Source organism: Agelaius tricolor, unplaced genomic scaffold (genome assembly GCF_023055355.1).
Source record: "Agelaius tricolor isolate 1412-34295 unplaced genomic scaffold, bAgeTri1.0.p SCAF_9, whole genome shotgun sequence".
NCBI lineage: Eukaryota > Metazoa > Chordata > Aves > Passeriformes > Icteridae > Agelaius > Agelaius tricolor.
In genome coordinates this window covers 2,934,597-2,956,540 of record NW_027269269.1, presented here as the reverse complement: position 1 = coordinate 2,956,540, position 21,944 = coordinate 2,934,597, and the positions used below count along the sequence as shown (strand labels likewise).

The 21,944-nt window shown below is 38.2% G+C and overlaps 1 protein-coding gene across 3 annotated transcripts in view; it reads left to right on the top strand.

Annotated features, from left to right (window-relative positions):
- CDK8 (cyclin dependent kinase 8) overlaps nucleotides 1-21,944 on the top strand; it is a 69,035-nt gene that overhangs the window by 3,928 nt on the left and 43,163 nt on the right. For all 3 annotated transcript variants that reach the window (XM_071434031.1, XM_071434030.1, XM_071434029.1), the window contains exon 2: nucleotides 16,118-16,193. In XM_071434031.1, coding sequence (XP_071290132.1) covers nucleotides 16,118-16,193 — 76 coding nt within the window. The remainder of the gene's footprint in view (nucleotides 1-16,117; nucleotides 16,194-21,944) is intronic.

Here is a 21,944-nt window from a genome sequence, read left to right as displayed (position 1 = left end):
GCCTGGCTGCCCAGCTTGTGCAGCACAGGAGGTACAGCCCGTCCTGGGGCTGGCACCTTGTGCTGCCCACGAGTCCCCAGGCTTACTGGGATTGGTCTTCCACTGCTTTCTTGGCTCTCCTCTCCCTTTTTATGGTACAGCTATAGTCAGAAATCTGAGAGAGAAGCCTATTCTGCGGAGGAAGGCTGACTGTTTCAGTGGCAATTTGGAGTGTTTCCAAATAATCATTTTTCCTGTTTATTGGATGTGGTTTGGATGAGAATAAGAAATTACTGAATGTCCCTGTTAGGCAGTATCTAACTTTTTAATTACAACAGCAAAAAAATTATGTAATTGAGGGTCTTGAACTGTAGAAATGTTCCCTGGTGCTTTATTGAAAGCTTTCCTAATCTCTTGGAAAGAGACTTGAGTGGTGACACCGAAGGTGGGAAACCAACACTAAGCAAACTGGTGCTGTCCTAGTTGTTGTCAGGAACTGTGAGAAGTGATGTTGGTCCCAAACACAAGTGGAATTGGACATTTTTTTTTTGTAATTTCGGCACTTAGAGTTCTGTGTTGGAAGTATTGCTGTACATAGGGGAGCAGATTGTTTAATTTGAACCTAGTGACACATTGTAATTGGCACTATGAGAATACATCTTGTGTGCTTCAAGCAGTCAAATCTAATCTACTTTTTTCTCCCCTTGAGGGTTTGTCTGAGTTGTAAAAGAAGCAGAATGGTGGAAATCTAGTAGATGTCCAGTAACTTATTGGGTTGCATAATCTCTAATGTGACATTACTTTCTACCTACCAATTAAGGATATTGCAAGAATTTTGATTCTCTCTCAGAAAATCTTGTATAAAGAGAAACTGAAGGGATGAGGAATATTTATCTTGGAAGATAGAGAAGGCAGAACTGTTTAAGTTAGATAAAATTATGAATGGTTTGGGTAGTGTGCAAGATTTTTGTGCTATTTTTGTTTCACAGCATTTGAAGATGGATGACCTAGAATGTTTTCGGGAAACATAAAATATTTTAATGCCGTGTAGATAAACTGCATAACCTGTTGTTGAAGGGAAATGATAAGAGCATAGTGTCTGTTCTGTAATGTTGTCAAAACCAGTCAGTTCTGACTGTTGTAACCGTAGAAGTTCAGATGCTCGCTTACAGATCAGGCAAAGCTCTGTAATAGATGCAGAAGAACTGCTTTTGCTTGCTTCAGGAATTCTGAGTTTTGGTGATGTTTGGTTTTTTTTTAACACTAAACTACTTTCTGGCCCTTCATGGGGTGGTTAGCAGATGAGTTCCAGTTTGTCTGTGTTTGCGAGTGTGTATTGATTGAGTTATATTGGATAAGTAATCACTTACTTTGTCAAGTTCTAAATCAAACTGATATTTACTGAGAGGTACATGTCAGATTAAGTCTTTTTCTGACTTAGAGATGAGGCAGCTGAGAGGCATTTTAAAAACTTAATCTCTTTTTAGTGTCACGTGAAGGATGAGACAATACAGATGCTACAATTTACACTATTACAATTAGAAGCTATTTTCTAATTATAATATGTTATAAACATTTCTTGGCTTTGAGAATTTTCTACACATTAATTTACCACATTACACAGAATTTGGGAGTGCCACAAGGAATGAGTTAAAATTTTACTTGGTGAGAAGTGAAACAGTGGGGCTGGACTTGAAGCGTCTTGATTAGTTCTGTATGGAGCCTTTATAGGCGTTATGTCATGAACCTCATGCTATTAGTTTTCACTATAAATTTCCAGACAACTCTTGTCTTCTCTCAATGGTGATTTTGTTGTTGTTGTTTTTGGCTGAATGTTTGTGTGTTGATTTCAACTGTTTTGACCCGAAGCAGTTGGTGGAGTTTGCAGGCAGGTGGTGAGAACCGCAGAGCTGGCATGCAAGCCTTTGGCTTCTGACTCCTGTCAACAGTGGTGTGGAATTTCTAAATGCCACAAACTTTATTTATGTATGTAATATGTGGTATTACCGTCTTAAAATATATGCCCTCAGTCTCTTTTGGATCCTTCGCCATAGTAGTTACAAAGTTCCTAATTAAACTGTATCTACATAATGAGGTAGGCATGCCATATTGCATAAAGTCTTGTGCTCTTACATTTTTCTGGTCAACCACTCTTTTAACTGTCTTCCATCTTCTTCCTTCCCTTCTCACCCGGTTACATGGCTCCAGGCTTTATAGGTTTTTAAGGTCGTGTGGTTGAGAGAGTCCTGCTGTGGCCTTTGGACCTTATTTGGTGTGATCTTTTGTTATCTTGTCACAGATGTGTTGATTTATTTTCATACCCTGCAGCAAAGGCGAGTTGGTGTTTCATTCCTACCCAAAGCTTACGACAAGTACAGAGAAGAGGCTATGAAAGTAGTGTTGCAAAACAAGAAAGAAAAGCACCAGAGGTCTGTCTCCATGTAGTTTGATTCTGGATTTATAAATTACAGTAATATGTGTAAATAGTGGGGGCATGGAGTGGCTAACGCGTGTACGCGATGTCCCATTAGAGAATAGGGGTTCGTTTTTGAGGGTGTTGATTGTACAGGAGGCTGTGTTGTCACAGAACAGTGCTGCTGATAAAAGGCTTGTTTTTCTTTCTGGTAGCCTTCAACTGTAAAGCAGCCTTGAGTTTAGAGAAGTCTGTGTTTTGTGAGTGGATGGGAATAAAGTTTCAGTTTCAGGCTTTATCCCCCCGGTGCTGTACCTCTCATGCTTCTCTCCCTCCACCATCCCACATCTTTTCTTTGTGAGCTTGGCAAGTAATGCTGCATGTTACTGCTACGTGCAGGCTGATAACCATTCAGGAGGGTTTTGTGTTCTGGCTGGCTAGCCTGCTGTTCTCTCTTGTCTCCTCCAAGGCTCAACAAATGGTTTCTGAGACCCTGTCAAGCCCCATAATAGCACATTTGGGATTACAGCCCTAGCTTTATTCATAGTTACAATTTTTTGTTGGGCTACTTGTGAATGAATTGCTAACTTCTGTGTGTTGAGGCTTCCCATTTGAGAGATAGCTGCTTGAGTTTGGAAATCACTAGATGATCTTTAAGGTCCCTTCCAACCCAAACCATTCTGTGATTTTATGAATAAATATATTGAATTGTATACAGAAGCATACAAAGTCTTTAGTAGATTATATAGGAAAGGTGCTGGATAGTCCATTTAATATTCTGGTTTTTTTTTTAATGGAGGATTCTACTGATGTTGCCCTATTGTACGGGTTTTTTTGCATAACCTAGTGAAAGTCTAACTTAATTATAGGAGCATTTGGATGCCAAAGAATGCTTGTAAGATTGTGTGACACTCAAGCAAAAAGATACTGCTGTTCAGAAAACAGTTTCTATTCAACAGCTTCTTAACAACCTTGAGTGTTAAGTGGTAGTATGGCAAAACATATTGTGCAGTCAGTTTAGAATTTGCAGGAAAAGAACTGTATAAGCCATGATTAAAGCTGCAGATACTTTTTAAAGGACAAAATGTTCGAGAGAGCATAATGATTTTTCTCAACTACAGATGCTAGCCTAAACATCAAAAATTAAAATTATCCTTGAAAAAATGCACGTTTTGTGAACAGGCAAGAACACAACTAAAGGTCACTGAAACAATCTGCCTGTTTTTCTGGGAAAGCTCTGCTGTGTGCTTGTGACACCTTGCATACAAGATGTTGACATTTGAATAAAGGACATTTGAGAGTTGCTCTAAAAATGAAGACTCAATTCATTACTGTGTGTGTGAAAAATAAGTGCAGCTGAGAACTTGAAATACAAAAGGATCTGAATTGCAGAAAATTCTTGATTCGACTTTTTAATTCTGGCCAAGATACATTTTCTGCGAGAGGCATAGCATTACCCTGTGAGTGGGGAGCCCTAACTTCAGATGTACTTCCAATTACGATTTGCATTCAGATAACTGGATAATCCCACAATGAAGCCTTGGAAAGTCAGGTTTCATCAAGTGTGTTTTCTCACAGAACCTCTGAGCAAGGTATGAAGCTCAATCAAAGGAACTGGAGCAAGCTTTACCTGGGGGGACTTGAAGGCACCAAGGCAGCAAACTTGTCCCTGACTGTAATTTGAATCTTATCTAACTTTTTGTACTTGAACAGCTTGGCTTTCAAAATCTCTCGTTTCTTTTTGGGTGAACATCAATCCTATTTAAGCAGGGTGGAACAAAACAACCCCTCGCAATTAAATGTGCTAACAGTGCCATTCACTGTTATGTTAGTTCCATTGTGTAAAAGCCCAACTGGAAGCTTATGTGACTGCCAGATACCAAAAGACGTTTAAAAAAGACCAGCTATTGCAACACGGAAAGGTCTGTGGGTGGAGTGTAAGGTGGGGGAACAATATCATTAGGACTGCATTTACATCTGCCACTTGTTTGCCTGTGCTGTGTTGGATCAGTGAGGCTGCAAAGCAGGGAATGCAGCAATGAACGGCTTGTTAGCCTCATTTCATTTAGGTGGGTGCTTTTGGGCAGTGAAGAATGCCTAGACAAAACTTCATGGTAATGAGTAGTTAGTTAGTGAAACAGATAGGGCATGCACAGAGGGGGGCATCAACTTGGGACCTGGCCTACAGTAGGGTGAAAGATGGAAACCATTACTACCGAGGACTGTCTGTGATAAACATGGGTTGTTCTTTGCTCTTGGCATATGCCGAATCTGTACAGGGTTAAAAAAAAAACCAGACCTGCTTGAAGTACCACTTAAGTTAAAAAAGAAAATATGAGGGGTGGTGGTGGGAGGAGATGGCCTCCCAAAGCTAAAAGAGAGCCAAGATGGTGAAGTGTTGCAAGCTGCGTGGGAACGGTTTTTGAAGCTTTGCTGGGCTCTCAGTGACTGAGGGTGAGTAGGTACTCTAAACCCATCAATTAAAAAAATGTGACATGCTCAAATAGTAGAATAAAGGAAGCCCTTGGGAGTGAGGATATGTTCTTTGAAAAATTAAGTCTTCTCTGAAGGATGAATAAAGAAATAGGAGCAAAGTGAATGTAGACATTATGAAAGAACTTAAAGGATTAGCAGTGAAGACAGTGATTGAGGGATCTGTCTCAGGTGCAGACAGTTGTCAAGGTGAGATATCTTTGCACATCGGAAGGAGCAAATTTCTAACCAGAAAGTATAACCCTGTGCTTTAAATTGCCCCAGTTATGAAAGGCTGGAAAGGGGCAGTGGTGAGATCAGATTTTAAAAGGACTTTCTGGAAAGTGGAAACTACTAATTGGTAAGGTGAACCAAAAGCAGAGATAGCGGACCCATGGTAGGTGCTGAGATGGAGAGATCAGTCTTGCAAAACACATTCAGCACTTCATAAGTCTATTAAAATGCATCATGGAGTTAAAATATAAGCTAAAGACAATGCAGTTTATGTAATCTTAACTATATTTTCAAAAGCCATCCTGTTAAGCTTCCTACCAGAGACTAAAGCTGAATTTAGAGATGGTCCTTCTCTGTTTGGAGAAGTTAGAGATGTGAAGTAATGGTGAGAGGTCATTAGTGGTATCTCCCAGGAGTCTGTGCTGCTCAGAAGTTTTGTTTGGAAAGCGCTTGCCATAAATAATTGGGGAGAAGCTTTGCTGATGAATGTTACTTGGGATACTGAAGGCAAGGGCTGATCATAGGGCTTTACCCTGATCATCACAATCTCCAAATAACACATTGTACTTGATGTGGAGCTATTTGTTTGGGAAAATGGTCCTTTCTTTACACACACACAAGTTAATTATTGTTTAAGAAAACAATTGTGGAGTTTATAATGACACTTTCATGAAAGTGCTAGTTCAATGCAAGCAATTGCTAAAAAGCAGAGAGAATCACAGAACTTAATAGCAATGGAGTGGAGCACAAAACACAGTGCCATTGTCGGTTTAAGTCTTATTTTCAGTATTGTAGGTGCTTCTAATTCCTTCATCACAGAACCAGCAACAACTCGGGAATGTGGAGCAGTGTCTGTGTGAAAACTTCATTTATTCCCATGGACAAGGATTCTTTTGTCTGTGAGAGCACGGGATGGGCAAAGTCTCTGAAATCTTAAGTGTCATTGAGAAGAAACAGTTGTTCAGTGACTGGATACATTTCTGAAAGAGAATTCTCTTAAGGGCAAATAAATAAGCTAATATAATCTGTAGACTTGTAGCTCCTACAGTAGTGAGTTTGTGACTGTTAGGCTTTTTTTAAAAGCAGCAAATATGTTGCTTTTTCTGTGTAAACCAAGTAATGTCATAGATTTGACTACTGAAGAAAAATGGGCCAAAAATAGAAATTACCAAATGAAATTATGGCTTTCTGGAGTATAGACCTGTGCTTTAGCCCAGTTTGTAGTTGATGCTTTGAAATGCTGTGCTGTCTTTATGCAGCTTCTAGTTTCTGAAATGGTGCAAATACTGAGGTGAGTTAAGAGCAATCTGAAGAAGAGATGGAAAGTGCAGATGAATTACAGCAGTCTTTTCCTTTAGAGATAATTTGTTGTTGTTTTGTTTCCTATAAAAGTACTGGTAAGACTGCCATGACCTTCAGTAAAGCACCATGGAGCTTTGAGTCTGGAGCAGGGGTCTGCTGCCCATCAGCTAATCTCATAGGAGTGATCTTCATAATTGTGTGGATTTAAACCTAGGTTTTAGGCTGGCTGTCAAATTACAGTTTTGTGTATTAAGAGATGAAAAGAGAACCAAATCCCAGGGATTCTCTCCCCTGCAGAAATTTTGTGATGGAGCTAGTTGCAGGGCTATGGGCAAGATGGTCTTTTTTGTTGGGGTTTTTTTTTCTTTTTTTTTTCTGTTTTTTGAGTTATGGACAGCCATACTTCTGTGGTATTACCACTAGAAAGCAGGGTGTGAAGCGAGTGTTATCTTGCTTTTTCTCCTCCATTTCTGTCTCTGTCCTTTACTCATTCCTTTGCTGTCTTTTGCTCTCACCACATACTTTGTTAATGCTGGTTTTGATACTCCTTGTACCCTGCTGTAAATGGACAGAATTAGTTAACCTATGTTAGTGAACTTACTTAACATTAGTTAACTTCTTTTTCAGAAGTAGGTAACTCTTAGGAAAATGCAGGAAGTGAGTTCTGTCATGGAGTGTGGCACAGATCACAGCTGGCATAAAGGAAGGGAATTTTTTGGCTGGGAGCAGCAAGGCAGAGATGTTGAGAGAAGACTTTCCTTTTGACTGCAGCAAATTCTTAGATCAGAAGAACCACATTTACAGTGCATCATTGAATTTGCTTGGTTGCTTTGAACTTCCTGCCAAACTACATGTTGTGGCAAAAGTTGTTAATTAAAAAAAAAAATAAATCTAAGAACAAAAGGAAAAAAGGGAATCAGTAATTGCCGTTTACCACATCAACCATCACAGAAGCCCTTGTATTTATTGGCTTGCTGTCGATGGTTTTTCCTCCAGCTTTGGAAAATACTTCTTCTTTACCCATTAAAAGCTCTGATTATTGGAGGATTTATTTTGAAGTAGAAAGTATTCTCAGCATGAGCCTTGCTATCTGATAAAAATAATGATGCTGTTCTGGCCCAGCGATCTTGCCATGTCTTCCTAAGTATTTTGGGAATGGAAAAAATATTGATGCCTTAGCTGGACCTTTAATAAATTCAGTTCTGTTAATGCATTTTCCCCTGGACTAATTTATTTGTGTTATCATTGAGGTGAGTAATATGGTCTTTTATTTTCATATGACATCTTGTAAAATCAAATCCGAGTCCATGAAACCAGCTTCAGTGAAAAACTGTGCACCTTATATGCTTCTATCCTTTAGTAAAGGTTTTTCTTTTTGCTTTTTTTTTAAAGCAAACAGTCTAAAAATTGCATATTAAAGTGTTGACTAGACTCATTCTGAAGCATTACTTTGAGGATAAGCTATATGGGGGGGGGCAGCAGGGGGCTGATGGCAACAATGAAGAGCACAAACTGTCTTTTTTCCCTGCTTTTGCATATGCTGTCTTTTGCCTCTGCTTTTTCTGTGTATCATGTGCATGTCTTCAAAAGGGGAAAAAACCCAACCCTTACCATGCAAATTAATTGAAATTTTGCCTTAGAGAGAAGTCTAATTTTTTTTCTTCTGCTGGATTGTTTAATGTTTACATTTTAAATAAGATTTTTCTGCTAGACCTTAAGTTAAATTTTTAATTCAGCTAGAAATTATTGACAAACTTGCAAGATATTCACTGCCTAGCAGTAAGGCATTTATTTTTGTACATCTCCAGAAAAAAAAGAAGAGAAAGCAGGGTAAAATTAAAATGAAATACGAAATTTCTGTCAATTTTTCTGAGTTTTGCAATGTACAAGTTTTGCAGAGATGCTGTATTGTTTGGAGACTTCATTCAGCTCTAGCGGATTCTAGACAGTTGAACACCACCTTTTTTTTGTTAATTTCTGTTTGGTTGGTTTTTGTTTATTTTTAACATGTTTCCATGCATTTTTTTTCATATTTTTTGTGTATCTCACATTTGAAGTTGAAGAAGTAAATAATATTTATTTCTTTATAAATGGGGAAGCAGTCTGAAATATCCCCTTTGGGAGTGAGCACCCTTGAGTGTGTGACAATTTAAAGAGGTCCTAATGCTGGCATCTGTATTAGAATGGGTGGAAGATACTGCTTTTAGTGGCAAGGAAAAATAAGAAAGAAGTCACACTACTTTATGAACTGAATTTAATCTCATCTACTGATTAACTAGTACCAGCTGCACTTTATTCCCTTCTCTTCCTGGAAAGAGATGTTCTTTATTTTCATGCTCTCTTTGTAGAGGAGAGAAGAGTTGTAAACTGCTCTTTTTAGCTGAAATGCTTAAAACAATAGTTCAGATTCACAGATTTTCTGACTGGGTTGTATTATTCATAATCCTTTCTCATATATTAATATATAAGAGGCTTTCATGACAAAATCTGGGATTTTATCTCAGTTTTGGCAGATTTCTTCCTTGAAAAGAACAAGCTAGAATTTATGATGGGATAAACTTTAAGCTGGTTGTAAATACATTTAAATACTCCAGGCTTGAATAAATCTGAACTTTTAAAAATAGTCATGCTTTGGTTGTGTGGAACACAGTTTATAATAGAGTAGATAATGTTAACCTATTTCCTGTAGGTTTAATGCATGTTATAGAACTGCATTTTTCAAAATGTTTTTAAGTTCAGTCAAATGAAGAAGCAGTAATTTGAGCTAATATTTATCTTCTGATTTGATTTCATCCAACTTGCTTTAGCTAATTTAACTGAAATGTGCTCACAAGACAAAACCCATGAGTGATTCTTGTAAAATTAAGTATTTTTTAGAATAATAAATTTTTGGGAACTTATATTCATAATATGCATAGAGCATCAGTAAAAGTAAAATAACTTTCAAGTCCTTCTTAAACCTCTATGAGAGAAGAACATAATTTTAGTTTATATTGTTTCCGTATTTTGAAAAATATGTGTCTTTAGCGATGGTGAATTTTTCCAGTGATCATAATTACTTCTGCAGGGGGTGCTGCACTTAGCTGGCAAATGTGAATGTACTGCATCCAGCTGATGTGGAAAAAAAAAGTACTGGTTAGAAGCTAATCTAACATCATCTTAAATGTGGACAGGAACTGCTGTACTTCTGCTGTGTCTGCTTTTCATTTTTAGCTAAGTCTGGTGTTCATCTGAGCACTCAGCAGGCCACTTCAGTGTACTAATGGGGCAGAAAGTGTACCAGAGAAAAATCTGGAAATACCTTTCTGAATAAGGTCAGAACAAGCTCATCTCCATCAGAAAACTAGTGCCTGGGCTCTAGTGCAAAGGACAGGACTGTGTGTGTATGAAAAAGGGGTTGTTTCAGCAGGAACTCATTGACTCAAAGCAAGCCATTGTCCAAAACTTCTTGGTATTTTTCAGTTCTTTTTGTCAACATAATTGGAAAACATTTTGATATGTGAAAACCAGCAGGTTTTGTAAAAAGGAAATTACAAGAAGACGAAGTGGTTGTCATTGCATCATTGTTAGCTCAGATATTTTTGAGAGAATGATTTATAGGATTTTGTTCTTTATTTTAGGATTACCTGAAGGTACAGGGTCAGTGATGAGATTTACTGTGTGTGCTAATTAGCGTGACAAAAGTTTTGACCTAAATGTGTTTCTGGAAAGTCAGGTGCTTATAGTGTGACTTCTCAGCTGTTGTACCTAGTAGCCAGCATCCATTTTTCCTGTACAATTTATTTTCTGCTGATGCACATAATTTTTGCTATTTGACTGTTACCCTCTATCTTCACAGAACTGTTATATCTCATTCTGCAGAGTTATACCTGGTCAGCATTGTACATTGAAATGCATGCAGTGATAACTGCTGGGTTCCATACATTTAAATGTCTTTACAATTTGCAACATTTCTCATTCTCCACTGTTGTGACAATGTAAATTTAAATTTTACTGCATTCTTCAGTTTTAAAGGCAGTTTGTGTGCTTGTTGAGGATTAACCTCAGCAGCTCAGCCCCATGCAGCTGTGTGCCGTCCAGGCTCTCTCATTTGGCCCTGCATGTATGATGAGATCATGCCGCAAGCTTTGCTAAGGTCAAGGTAACATCCCGTGCTTTTTCACTCATTGTATGGGACACTCACGTTGATGAGACACAACTTATCCTTGGAAAATCCTTGCTAGTTGTTCCCAGTCGTCTGCTTTCCTTAAAGTTTCCAAGGAGGGTTTGCTGCGTAACCTTTTCGTAGACTGAGATTCGGCTGGTTGGCCTATAATATCACTGAACCTTTTTTCCCTTCTCAGAGAGGTCCCGATATTTGCCCTTTTCCAATGATCAGGAATCTGCCAGTGTGCACTGTGACCTTTTGCAAATGACAGAGTGGCTTTGCAATGACATTTGCCAGCACCGTTAAGTACCCTTAAATGCAGCCCACCTGGTCCCGTGGACTCGAGTGTCTCCAGTTTGTTGACATTGTCCCTAATTTGGTTTTCCTCTACTTCCTTTCACCAGGACTGTGCCACTAGTGTTGAGAATGTGTAGGTGTGAAAGTGTGCTGTGATGTGAAAACCGATGCCAAGAAGGCACTGAGAACCTGAGCCTCTTCTGTTCTTTGCCCCTTGGTTCTCCAACACACTGGGATGGTAGTTAAATAGGTACAAAATGCAAAACAATTAGAACTACTGGTATAAATAACTTATTCTGGCAAGATTATTTAGTGCACGAATGTGGTGTTGATAATAATCTGTGGGAAATAGATAAATCTATTTTTGCAAGTCATCATTTGAGTGGGTACCAAGTCTGTCCTCATCTTGCTGTGCTTTCTAGAAAATTGTCTTCTTATGGTTTGTATTTAAGTGTTTGCTGTGGTTGTATTATGGGCATTTAGTATAAAAGGATTAAATCTTTCAAAAACTGCATTTGTGCATTTATACACTTCCCAGGAACTGAATTACTGCTTCCTGTAGACTTCATTGGATCTCTTGTATGACTAGGGGGATTCTAATTTATTTAAAAACAAAACCAAAAAGTTCCACTGGTGTGACTTGGGAGAAGAGACAGGGAATGATGCCACAAAATGAAAATGCCAAGTCTCCTAAATGTTACACTTTGCTGTTGTGTTTGATTTTCATAATTTAACATGTAGAAATTAAAAAAAAAAAACTACACATGTTTTATTAGTAGGCTTATTTTTCATTATCAGGTTTTTTTATATTTTTAGGGAATAAGAGGCATAAACAGTTAAGAGATGCCTTAGTTTTCTGTAGAAGAGATAGTGCATTTATAGTTCCCTTTGGTAGTTGAAAACTCAAGTGGCTATTTCCTTCACATGTTTAACTGCAGTCAGATTTACATCTCCTTCTTTAGGAGATGTAGACACAACTAATCCTACATTGTGACCAGTTAATTTTGAATTTGAGATTTTTAACTGTAACATGAAATTAGCATGATCATCCCTGATTTAAAGACTTTGGTACTTTATTCTGCTATATTTATTACTAAGATGAATTTTGAACTGTTCATATGATCTGAATAAAGAGTATATTGTAGGGTTATCATTTTTGGTATGTGAGATGAAATAACAATTCATTTTTTTTAGAATCTGCCTTTTATGTAATAGGCCTCCTTTCTTATGTACAGATTTTTTTTTAGGTGCAACATCTTTTATACTTTTTAATGGTACTTTAGTAGGGGTTTTTTTGCTGTTGTCATTAAAATCTGTTGGATGTGGTGTTGAGGGTAACCTTTTTTTCAAGTTTACACCTCTGATGTTAGTGTTGTCCCTCTGAGGATTTTCCACAAGGTTATGTAGTTTGCTCATTCCTACAATAAGTACTGCTGTTGTCAGCAGCAGTGTACAAAGTGAGTTTTCTTATTCTTGCTGCTCTCATGCTGCATGATACTGCTGGGGAGCACCAGAGAGTTGAAGATACCAACCTATTTCAGTGCAGGAAAGTAAGAATAAATTGGTAGGAAAATAAGTTTGCAGATTGACCAGCTTCTCTAAGCCTACTGGTAGGTGGAGGAGCTTCTGAAGTTACTTAATGTTTAAATTCTAGGCAACAGGGAAAGAAAACAGATTTTTCCCAACATGAGCTCTCTGTTAGAAGGAAGAAATTCAGTTGAATTGAGTTTTACTGTGCCCTTAAAATACAGCCTGCTAAGTGGCCCATTTTGTTACTCACAGTTGGCTGTGGAAGATGTTTATAAACGGGACTTCTTTCAACTTTTTTTTCTTTTTACTTACTGCTTTTTTTTTTTCTGTTTTGTCTTTGAATGTCTCTTTATCTTCAAACATCTCTTTATTTTCAGAGAAGGAAATTGCCCATGTCCCAAAATCATGGAGAAGCCTTGGGCTGCATTATGATTCTAAACAGACTATTGGCAAAATATTTTTTTAACTTTTGTAAAATAAGCTTGGTCATGGTGTTTGGCACTCCTGCAGACTCTTATCACTCCCTTTAAAAAGTATTCCCCCAATTTCCTTTGCTCTCAAAGAATTACATTAAGTTTTTCAATAAAAATTTTGGGTTTATTTTTTTCCTCATTCTGGAGTGGAGTGTAGCATGGTGCTAAAAACTGTGCTTTATCCCTGAACTTAATTTGTTTTCCTTCTTTTTGCCATGCTTATATTTCTTCTAGACTGCATGGGTAGGCTGAGGACCCAGCAGAGGTCCCTTGGTCTGGGTTCCTACATGCAGCAGCTGGGCAGAGCAAAGCAAGGGAACAACAGTTCATTCCCCACAGCCCTGGGTCACTGTAAGGGCAGAGCAAGATTGGGCTTTGAAGCTCTTGATTTCAGCTCTTAAAATGGCCTTTAATGTGAGAAGATTAATTTTTTCAAGGACTTCATTGATTGCTTTGAGGAGACCAAATGGTGTGTTCTTTGAGCCACCCTGTTGAATTTCAGCATTAAAGCCCTGACTGTAAAAGAGTTAACATACACAGCTGAAAGAGTGTTCTTCCAGTTTTGTTCTAGGAAACAGCTGAGGGTTTTTCCCCCTAAAAACTCCCAGAGAAGGTCTGCCATCTGGTATGGAGAATTTTAGTCCAGATTTAATTTGGCAGAAATTTGACCAATTAAAAGTAGTTGTACCATCTTAAGTGTATGGCAGGCTTCATTGTTGTAATATGGCTAGATTTATGGTAGTACCTCATGTTAACACTGACTTGTCCTTCAAAGACCTTGAAATCTAAGCAGATGAGCAACAGGGCAATGAGAAGAACCTTAATCTGTCCCACTTTGCTCCCTGTCCTGACAGTGGTGGTAATGCATGTAACAGCAACTGTGTGGAAGTGCCTCTCTTGAAATAGAGATCTCTCCAAACACCTCAAAATGAAGTAGATAAACATGTAGGGTGTAACTGTGGTCACAAGGATTTTCAGGATGAAGAAGAGACGAGAATGTTGACTCCATGATCAGAAGGCTTGATTTATTATTTTATGATATATGTTACATTAAGACTATACTAAAAAGAAATAGAAAGGAAAAGGTTTCTTCAGAAGCTAGCTAAGCTAAGAATAGACAAGAATGAATAACAAAGATCTGTGTCTCAGACAGAGCAGGAGCCAGCTCTGCCATGAGTGGTCAGGAAATCCAAACATCCACAGGAGACCAATCACAGGTCTACCTGTTGCATTCCACAGCAGCAGATAACCATTGTTTTCTTTTGGTTGCTGAAACTGCAGCTTCTCACAAGGAAAAATCCTAAGAAAAGATTTTTCATGAAAGATGTCTGCGACAGTAGGGCAATGAGAATAACCTACAGTCCAATTCGTTCTGCTTCATATTTCTATTGAGTGACAGCTGGATAGCCATTGCTTGCTAAGGCAGGTAGAGGATAAAACAATTTTTAGCTGTGAAAATTTCTCCCTCTTTCTGTCAGCAGCATTTGAAATCTCTGTGCTGTAAAGCAGCTTGGGGTTATGTTCAGAAGCTGCTCGTGGAGTGGTCCATAACTTCCTTATCCACCATGAGTTTGTGTTAATTTAATCTTGAAATCAAATTACCAAAGATCATCAAAAGATCAAATTGTTGTGTAATTTGATCTTAAATCTGTTTATGCTTTTGATCCCTGTAATAATCTTACATCATGAATTGCACAGTTCAGTTTTGTGCTTAGTATCATAATGGCTTCATGCAACTTGTTTTTGTCTAAGTTGTATAGAGGTATGTACTCTGGGGCATTGTGTAACACCTTGTTTTGGCCACAAGACTTTGTGCTCAGCATTGTCTCTTACTTTTCCAGACAGGAAATTTTAGAGGTTTATTACATGGAAGCTTCTTAATGCCTTCTATCGTTGCCTTCCCTATTCTTTTTTTCTTTTTTTTTTTTTGTCAAATGCTGTGTATTTTCTTGTCTTTTATCTCACTGCATCCATGTAATTGGCCCCTTACTGAAGTCTTCTCTTGTCTGCTTGCTGTTAGTTCATTCTCCTCATTATCTGTGTTCAGATATTGCCCATTAATTTCACACTTTTTTCTCCATTCCCTAGGTGGTGATTAATAGGGAAAAGTGTGTGCTTTAGGTAGGAATAAAGCAATTCAAAGTTTTACAAATGGTGAGAACTGGAAGAAACAAGTAGATTGGTTCCCAGTCCTTATCTACAGCTCAGTTTTATGTGCCTTAAGGATGGTTGAATTTCATTTTTTTAGGATGGCTCTTCATGGCTGTGAAAGCTGGAGTCATTAAAAATGAATAAGGCTTCTTATGTAAGTTAGAGGTTTGAGGCTATAAAAGTGCTCCAAATATTGAAGCAATGCTGTTAAGTGTCATGCCCCCCAGGAGCACTGTGGATGCCTGCCCAGAAGTGGGAATGACAAGCACTCCATCTCTTAAAAGTTTTGAGTCTTTGAGGCTGAGAATGAGCAAGAATTTAGTATCTTCTTTTGCTGCAATTTATCTCTTCCTGATTTTGCTTTTGGTAGTTGGAGTTACTAACAGGCTTGCATTTTCAGTAAGTGACTCTAAGGTATATACTGGTTGAAGTACAGAAAGGTCACAGTATTGCTTTTAGGAGTGTTATATATATTTGAACCTAAGCAAACTTTGTCACAGACTCATAAAATGGTTTGGATTGGCAGGGGCCTTCAGGATCATCCAGTTCTAGCTCCCCTGTCAGGGACAGGGACACCTTCCACTGGAATCCACTTCCGGATTCTTCACATTGCTCTAACATCTGGTGGAGATTTTAATTAATCTTCGCAGTTTCAATTGCAGTTTGGTACCTAGGAGAAAGAAAAGGTGTTTTAATGTGACATTAGTTCTGGGCTGGTCAAGAATTCATTAAAATATGGGCGAGACTTACTGTGTCCTAGAGTAATACATTTATGTGAGATAAAGCCCCAGCTAGGCTTATTTCTAGTGCTAATTGTTTGCTGTGTTTTCTTTTTGATAAGAGAAGGAAGAAATGGAAGTGTTAATCATTGCATTTAGAAAAACAAGTTTTTAAGTGATGTCAATCTAATGAGAGCAAACTTATTATTTAACTTTATCAGAGTGTTGTGGTTTGCTTACAGTTTAGCTGGATATCCAGGCATTTAACTAATAAAGAATGAAAAGAAAATAAGATGCATAATTTGCATTAATTAGAAACTGATGTCTGAATGGTACTGAACAGCTCACTTTGAATTTATGGTGCAATTAAAAAAAAACAAATTTCTTTTTCTCTTCACAGAAAAGATGATAAAGATTACGCTTTAAAACAGATAGAAGGTACTGGAATTTCCATGTCTGCATGCAGAGAAATAGCAGTAAGTAACAGTTGTTTTTACTTGCAAACTTACTAAAATTATTAATTTGCATGCATACTGGATTTTTTCTGCTCAGTCATGTTATTTTACTGTGGATGCTGTATTTTTATCATAGGGGTATAAAGTAAGTACAAATGTCATGGGAGATTTTATGTACATATGTTATGTATGCTGTCTGAAACTGATTGTTTTTAAGTTGCAACTGCCTGCCTCAGGGCAGATTATATTTAAATGCAGCAGTTTAAAAACACGATTGGCATTAGTGATTTAAAAGTCACATTTGGTCTGACTTTTAGTATTCAGTTCTCTTTCTAAGAAAATTAGTTCTTATTGGTTTACAATGATAAAAACATTTTAACTTCTATTTAGGTGAATAAACTGAAGCTGTTGTTGCCTTGGAGGCTGTAATACAGCTGTGAATGCTGTTCAAACATTTTCTTTAGTTTTTCAGGTTTACATTTGTATATTTCATGCCTTTAGAAACTGGTGAATAATGTCTGGTTATAGTTTGTGAGAAGCTTGGGAAGAAGTAGTGGAAAACCCGATGTTGTGAAGCTTACCTGTTGTATGTTCTTATGTTTTACTGCTGCTTGGGTTTGTTGTTCTTTAAATGCTTCAAATGAAGTTGCTTACTAAAAGGAAATGTGGCTAACTTATTTAGGGTGTGTGTGGGAAGGGAATAATTTCTTTTCCGCCCATATTCCTCAAGAGTGTAAAACTTCACCCTAAATTTAATTTTCTATGACTGAAGTGAGTACTAGGCTTTCCCACTTAGTCAAATTCCAGTTGGCTTAGTGATGTCAAAAACATTAGTTCTTGCACAGAGATGAACAAGAAGCACAAAGAGTAATCTTTACGAGATGCTCTTTTTGTCCAATGGTGAAAGCTGAGCCCTCTGCTATTGTAGACATCCACTCTGAATTAAAGGAGCAGGAAACAGGGTCTTAAATTTTGTTACTTTCAGCCACTTAGGCACAAGTTTTCCAAATATTGTGACTCAGGCTGAATGCTTTTAGGAAATGTCAGCTACCATTTCAGCGGGATTTGGGATAAGTTGTTGTCTTTCTGCAGTGATTTACCTAAAAAGATTTGAAGAGTTTGTGCTGCTTGAACTTGGCAGGAGAAGCCTGGCTGGTCTTGGGGAGGTGTCTCTGCTCTGTCTATGACTGTAATTTAGTTTCTGTGCATTATGAGAATCATTAACTTGGCTGACAGGCAGCAAGGATTTGGCCTCATTCCTCTTGGGCAGCAAGGTCCCCCAGTATTGATGGAAAAGGTGCAAGCAGCAGGATTGCTTTCTCCATGCTCTGAGCTGCTGCAGCATGTGCCTTTGGAAGAGAACAGCAGTACAACTCAGGGCCATGTGTGACAGGATTGGTGAAGGAAGGAGGGAACACAGTACAAATACCAAAGATGCCAAGAAAGCAGGTATTGAGAGCACGAGAGGCATGGAGCCAAAAGCAGGTGTAGGGATAGAAGGAGAAACTTGAAGCAATATTTCTTGAGCTATAGTTGACTTTGCTTCTGGTTATGCTTCCAGGCTTCTGACTTGTAATAATGTGGTTAAATTTTCCTGGAGCTGAATTAATAATTCACTATGCACTTTGAATTGGTTTCTTGCTATTCTTTTGATGTTGCTGTTTGAAGCGAACAGGAGAATTTTTTTCCCTCTGGAATGGTGTTATTTTAATTCTGTTAAATAGATTTTTTCCACCCTTCTATCAATTAATGTTATAAAAGGAGCAAAATGAACTTCCTATGGAAATGAATCAAATTGATGATGATAATAATCATACTGTTTATATTGATTATGTGAATATGCTACTGAGTTAACCAGCAGTATTATACCCTGTCGTCTGTACAAATAGCTAATAAAATTATTTGTTGTTGTACTTAAAAAGTCAAGGCTGCATGCCAAACTTTGTTACAGTGTGTTCTGGACTATCCAAATTAACGTCAATGCGTTAAGAGTGTGGTGATGTTAGGAGGAACTAGGATGATTTGGTTTGCATATGAGCCATATCCATTTCAGTTTCTCTGGAGAGCTGAGGCTTGTGTCTTCTACTCTGTGACAGTCTAGGAAGAATGTAGTTTGATATAAATTGCAGAGAAGCTCTTCTTTTTACAGCTCTGCCATGGCTTTTGTCTTATGATGACTAACTTCAGGTTTGGAGTATTGAGTAACTTTTATATTTAAAAATGTCCATAACTTACTCTTTTAAGACATCTGTTTGATGCAGACATGTGAGTCAGAGAACGGTGTAAGAAAAATAAAGTAACTATTGAAATTCATCAGTTACAGGGAAAGGTTTCAACTGGGTTAGAGACCTGATTTCAGATGTCTGAATCAGTTATGGGCTGAGCTAAATCTATAACTCAGTTTAAATAAGTGATTTGTTTGGGGTTTTTTTCTTCAATCATTTGAACTTTGATTTTCTTCAACCATCTGTTTACTTGGTAGAGTTAACAGTTACTGTGCTAATTGAATCAATATGTTTCATATCAAGCTAGTTGAAGAGTTGTATTTTTCCTTATCTTTGCCCCATTCATCCGCCATGGTAAACATTTGTGAATCCTGCCTCTTTTAGAACCTTAACTGAATGTTTGGCTGCTCATATCTTGTTGTCTGCAGATCTGTGCACTGCCTGCTATACTGGGTATCTGTTTTGTGATCTGCAATTTCACTTCTGAGGATTTAAGCAGGCACTAAAAACTGCATGTTCAGCATGCCACGAGTGTAATTTGTGGTAGATGGGAGAGCAGAGAGACCGAATGGTGAGAAGAGTTGTACAAAAATATGCAGAATGTACAAGCCCAAATGATTGATTCCTCGTCTTCTGATTTAATCACGTGGAAGAAAGTCATTAAAGTCTATCCACCTGGAATAGTGCAGCAAATGCTATTTCACAGTTCGCAAAGCAGGAGAATTCTTCAAGGCTGTAGAAAGCTGAAGTAGTTAACCAGGCTTTAAATAGAGCTTCAGGATTTTGGCTTGGACAGTTTCCTATGTAGAAGTCATAGCTTTTGAAGCAACCAAGTTGCTCGCTGAAATGTGTTATGTTGATTAGCTTTTTTCATTCAGTTTTAGCAGGTTTGCAAGTACTTTGCTTGCATATGCTTCCTTTGGCTAGCGAGGACTTGGCTTAGGCTGAGGTTTTGTTTGGGATTTTTGTTTTGTTTAGTTGAGGGAGCTATGAAGGTTTTGGTTTTTTTTTGTTTTTTTGTTTTTTTTTTTTTTGTTTGTTTGTTTGGTTTTTTCTTTTTACCAGTTTTCCATGTAATTTGTTTATTCGTGCCTGGTTAGGTCAACAGAAGTACCTGATAGCATTAATTTTTGTCTTGGCTCTGAAGAGGAAGTTCCTGGGTGTCATAGGAGATGCTTTCAGTGATGGAAATGGTGAAAGTGACAGTGCAGATCTGAGGTGGACAGTGCTGTGCTCTGGCTGTCTCCTGTCTGAGTTGTATCCTTTAAACACCATATCCAGTTTGTGTGAGTTAAAACAGCCTTGAGGCTGCCAGGGACGGAACAGAAAACTACAGAACAATAAGCAGCTGGCTTCTCTGGTTGTTTTTGCTCTTTAGGTCTGCCTTGGAGGCATTCCTAGGATTTTATGTTTCCTGTTGTAACAAGTGCAGGCTGTTATCACAAAAGATGATGTCCTCTGTGTTGGATCTAGCGATAGTGTGACTGTAGGACGTTCATCTTTACCAAAGGGCCAAAGAGCAGTTTTGTGGAGTGAGCAAGCAGAGTTGAACCGTCCTTTGGATGTGCTCTTACTTAACAGAACTCCTGTGAAAGGGAGAGCCTCTGCAGCAGGCCTGCTCATCTCTGCATCTGCACTGTCCCCATGGCTTTCACCTGGGCTGGAAGGTGGCAGAGGCAGACACAGAGGCACAGCAGCAGGCTCAGCCCCCATGGCAAGGGAGAAGGGAGCTGCTCTTGGTGAGTGGTCTTTACCTGAGTTGACCTTGGTGGAGGAGGCTCCTCTAGAGAGTAACTGGTCCTTCTGACACACTGGGCCTTCCGTGCCCTGGGTGATGACAGTGTCTCACCATTGATTATCAGGTCTCTCTTCCCTCTGCCAGTGGAAGGGATGGAAGAAGGCTGTAAAGGCTCTTTCACAGCCAGTCTGAGGATGACTGTGATCTCTGCAGCCTGCAGCAGCCAGAGAGACTCAATGAGGCAGAAGCCAAAACTGGGTGACACCAGGATTTACCCTCTTCAACACCTTCCCCTGTTAAGGAACAAATAATGAGCTTGCCTGAAGAGATCCTGAACCAGCTGTGTGGCAATGAACAATAGTTGGGTGTAGGTTCCTCAGGTTATGGGTGTTGTCATGTCCCTTCCACACTAACAGTGAAAGCAGTTTCCCATGAGAAAGACCAAACCCTCCTCATGTCTGGGGGCATGTTATGGTTTCCTGGCAATCTTTCCATGTAGTGAAAGGTGACAAAGTACTGAGGAAGACGGATGTTTAATTTGACTCTTTTTGGCATGTTTAATGATTCTCAAATGCTTTAGTTTAATACTAACATGGTATGTAAAATATCAGTTTTGACTGAGTTCTTACCCAGCTACATTACTGATCTGAGGACAGTATTCTTGAGAGATTTTGTGTGAAGGGAGTGTAGCACTGTTTTTAGTTCTGTGACAGTGGAACAAAGATGATGACTAAATGTTGTAATTAGAATCCTTAGGAATCATGTTTTCTGTGAACAGCAGAATTTGTTGAAGCTTGACATCCAGTGTCTGTCTCATCTGGGTTCTTCACCCACCTCCTTACTTGGAGAGAACATTTAGTAACACTTCTTTTAATACTTCAGATGTGTTTGGAATTAGAAGGTGCTAATAAATATTGACTTGCATGTGACATCACATAAGACTCACTTATTTTAGAAACTGTGAAAGATAAAAAGAAATATGGGGGTTTTTTTCACTGGACATTTTGTGTTGTCAGGCTTCTTTTTTGCACATTTAGGAGTTTAAAAAAATCAAAAGAAGAAAATATACATCTTTTTTTGAAATTGTTGCTTTGTCTGAAGAACTGGAGCTTCAAAAATGTGTTGTCAGCTTCATAATAAATTCTTAGGGTGAGCAGTATTATAACTTTGTTACAATGCCTTTGTAAGCTTTTATTTGAACACTTCTGGAAGGAAAACAGCATGTACTTTCAGCAGGTATTCTGTTCTTTTTTAGTACTGTGGAATGTCTGACTTGTGAGAATATAAAACTAAAATTGTATTTACAGTGAAGCAAACAGATCTTGAGTCAGATGCATAGCAGCTAAGCCAGCCTGGGATTTGAGCAGTTGTATAATAAAATTTGGGGGTTGGTTTATATAACAAGTTTAAAGCACTTGAGTCGAGCTCCACTGTTTCATAGGAAACTAAGAATAGTGATTTGAAACTTTTTACAAGTGTTTGTGGCTTAGAATTGGGTGACATCTCTCAAGTCATATTCTACTCCTGCTCTTACAGAAAAGCAGAGGGTACTTAAAAAATTTAGCAAGCTACAAGTTAAACTTGTAAGGAAAAGAGATCTCTGAAGGCAGTTTCTGAGTCTCATTCTAGTAATGAGTCTGTGAACATTATTCAGCCTTTAAGCCAAAATTAATCATGACTAATTTGTACCCATTTGTACTTATCATAATATTGTTAGTTAAAATAGCTCTTCTCTTCTGCTCTCATTTTAAAGAGAGAGATAGAGACTGTTTCTTCTCTGCTTTGTTTCGGGAGGCTATTAGCATTTTG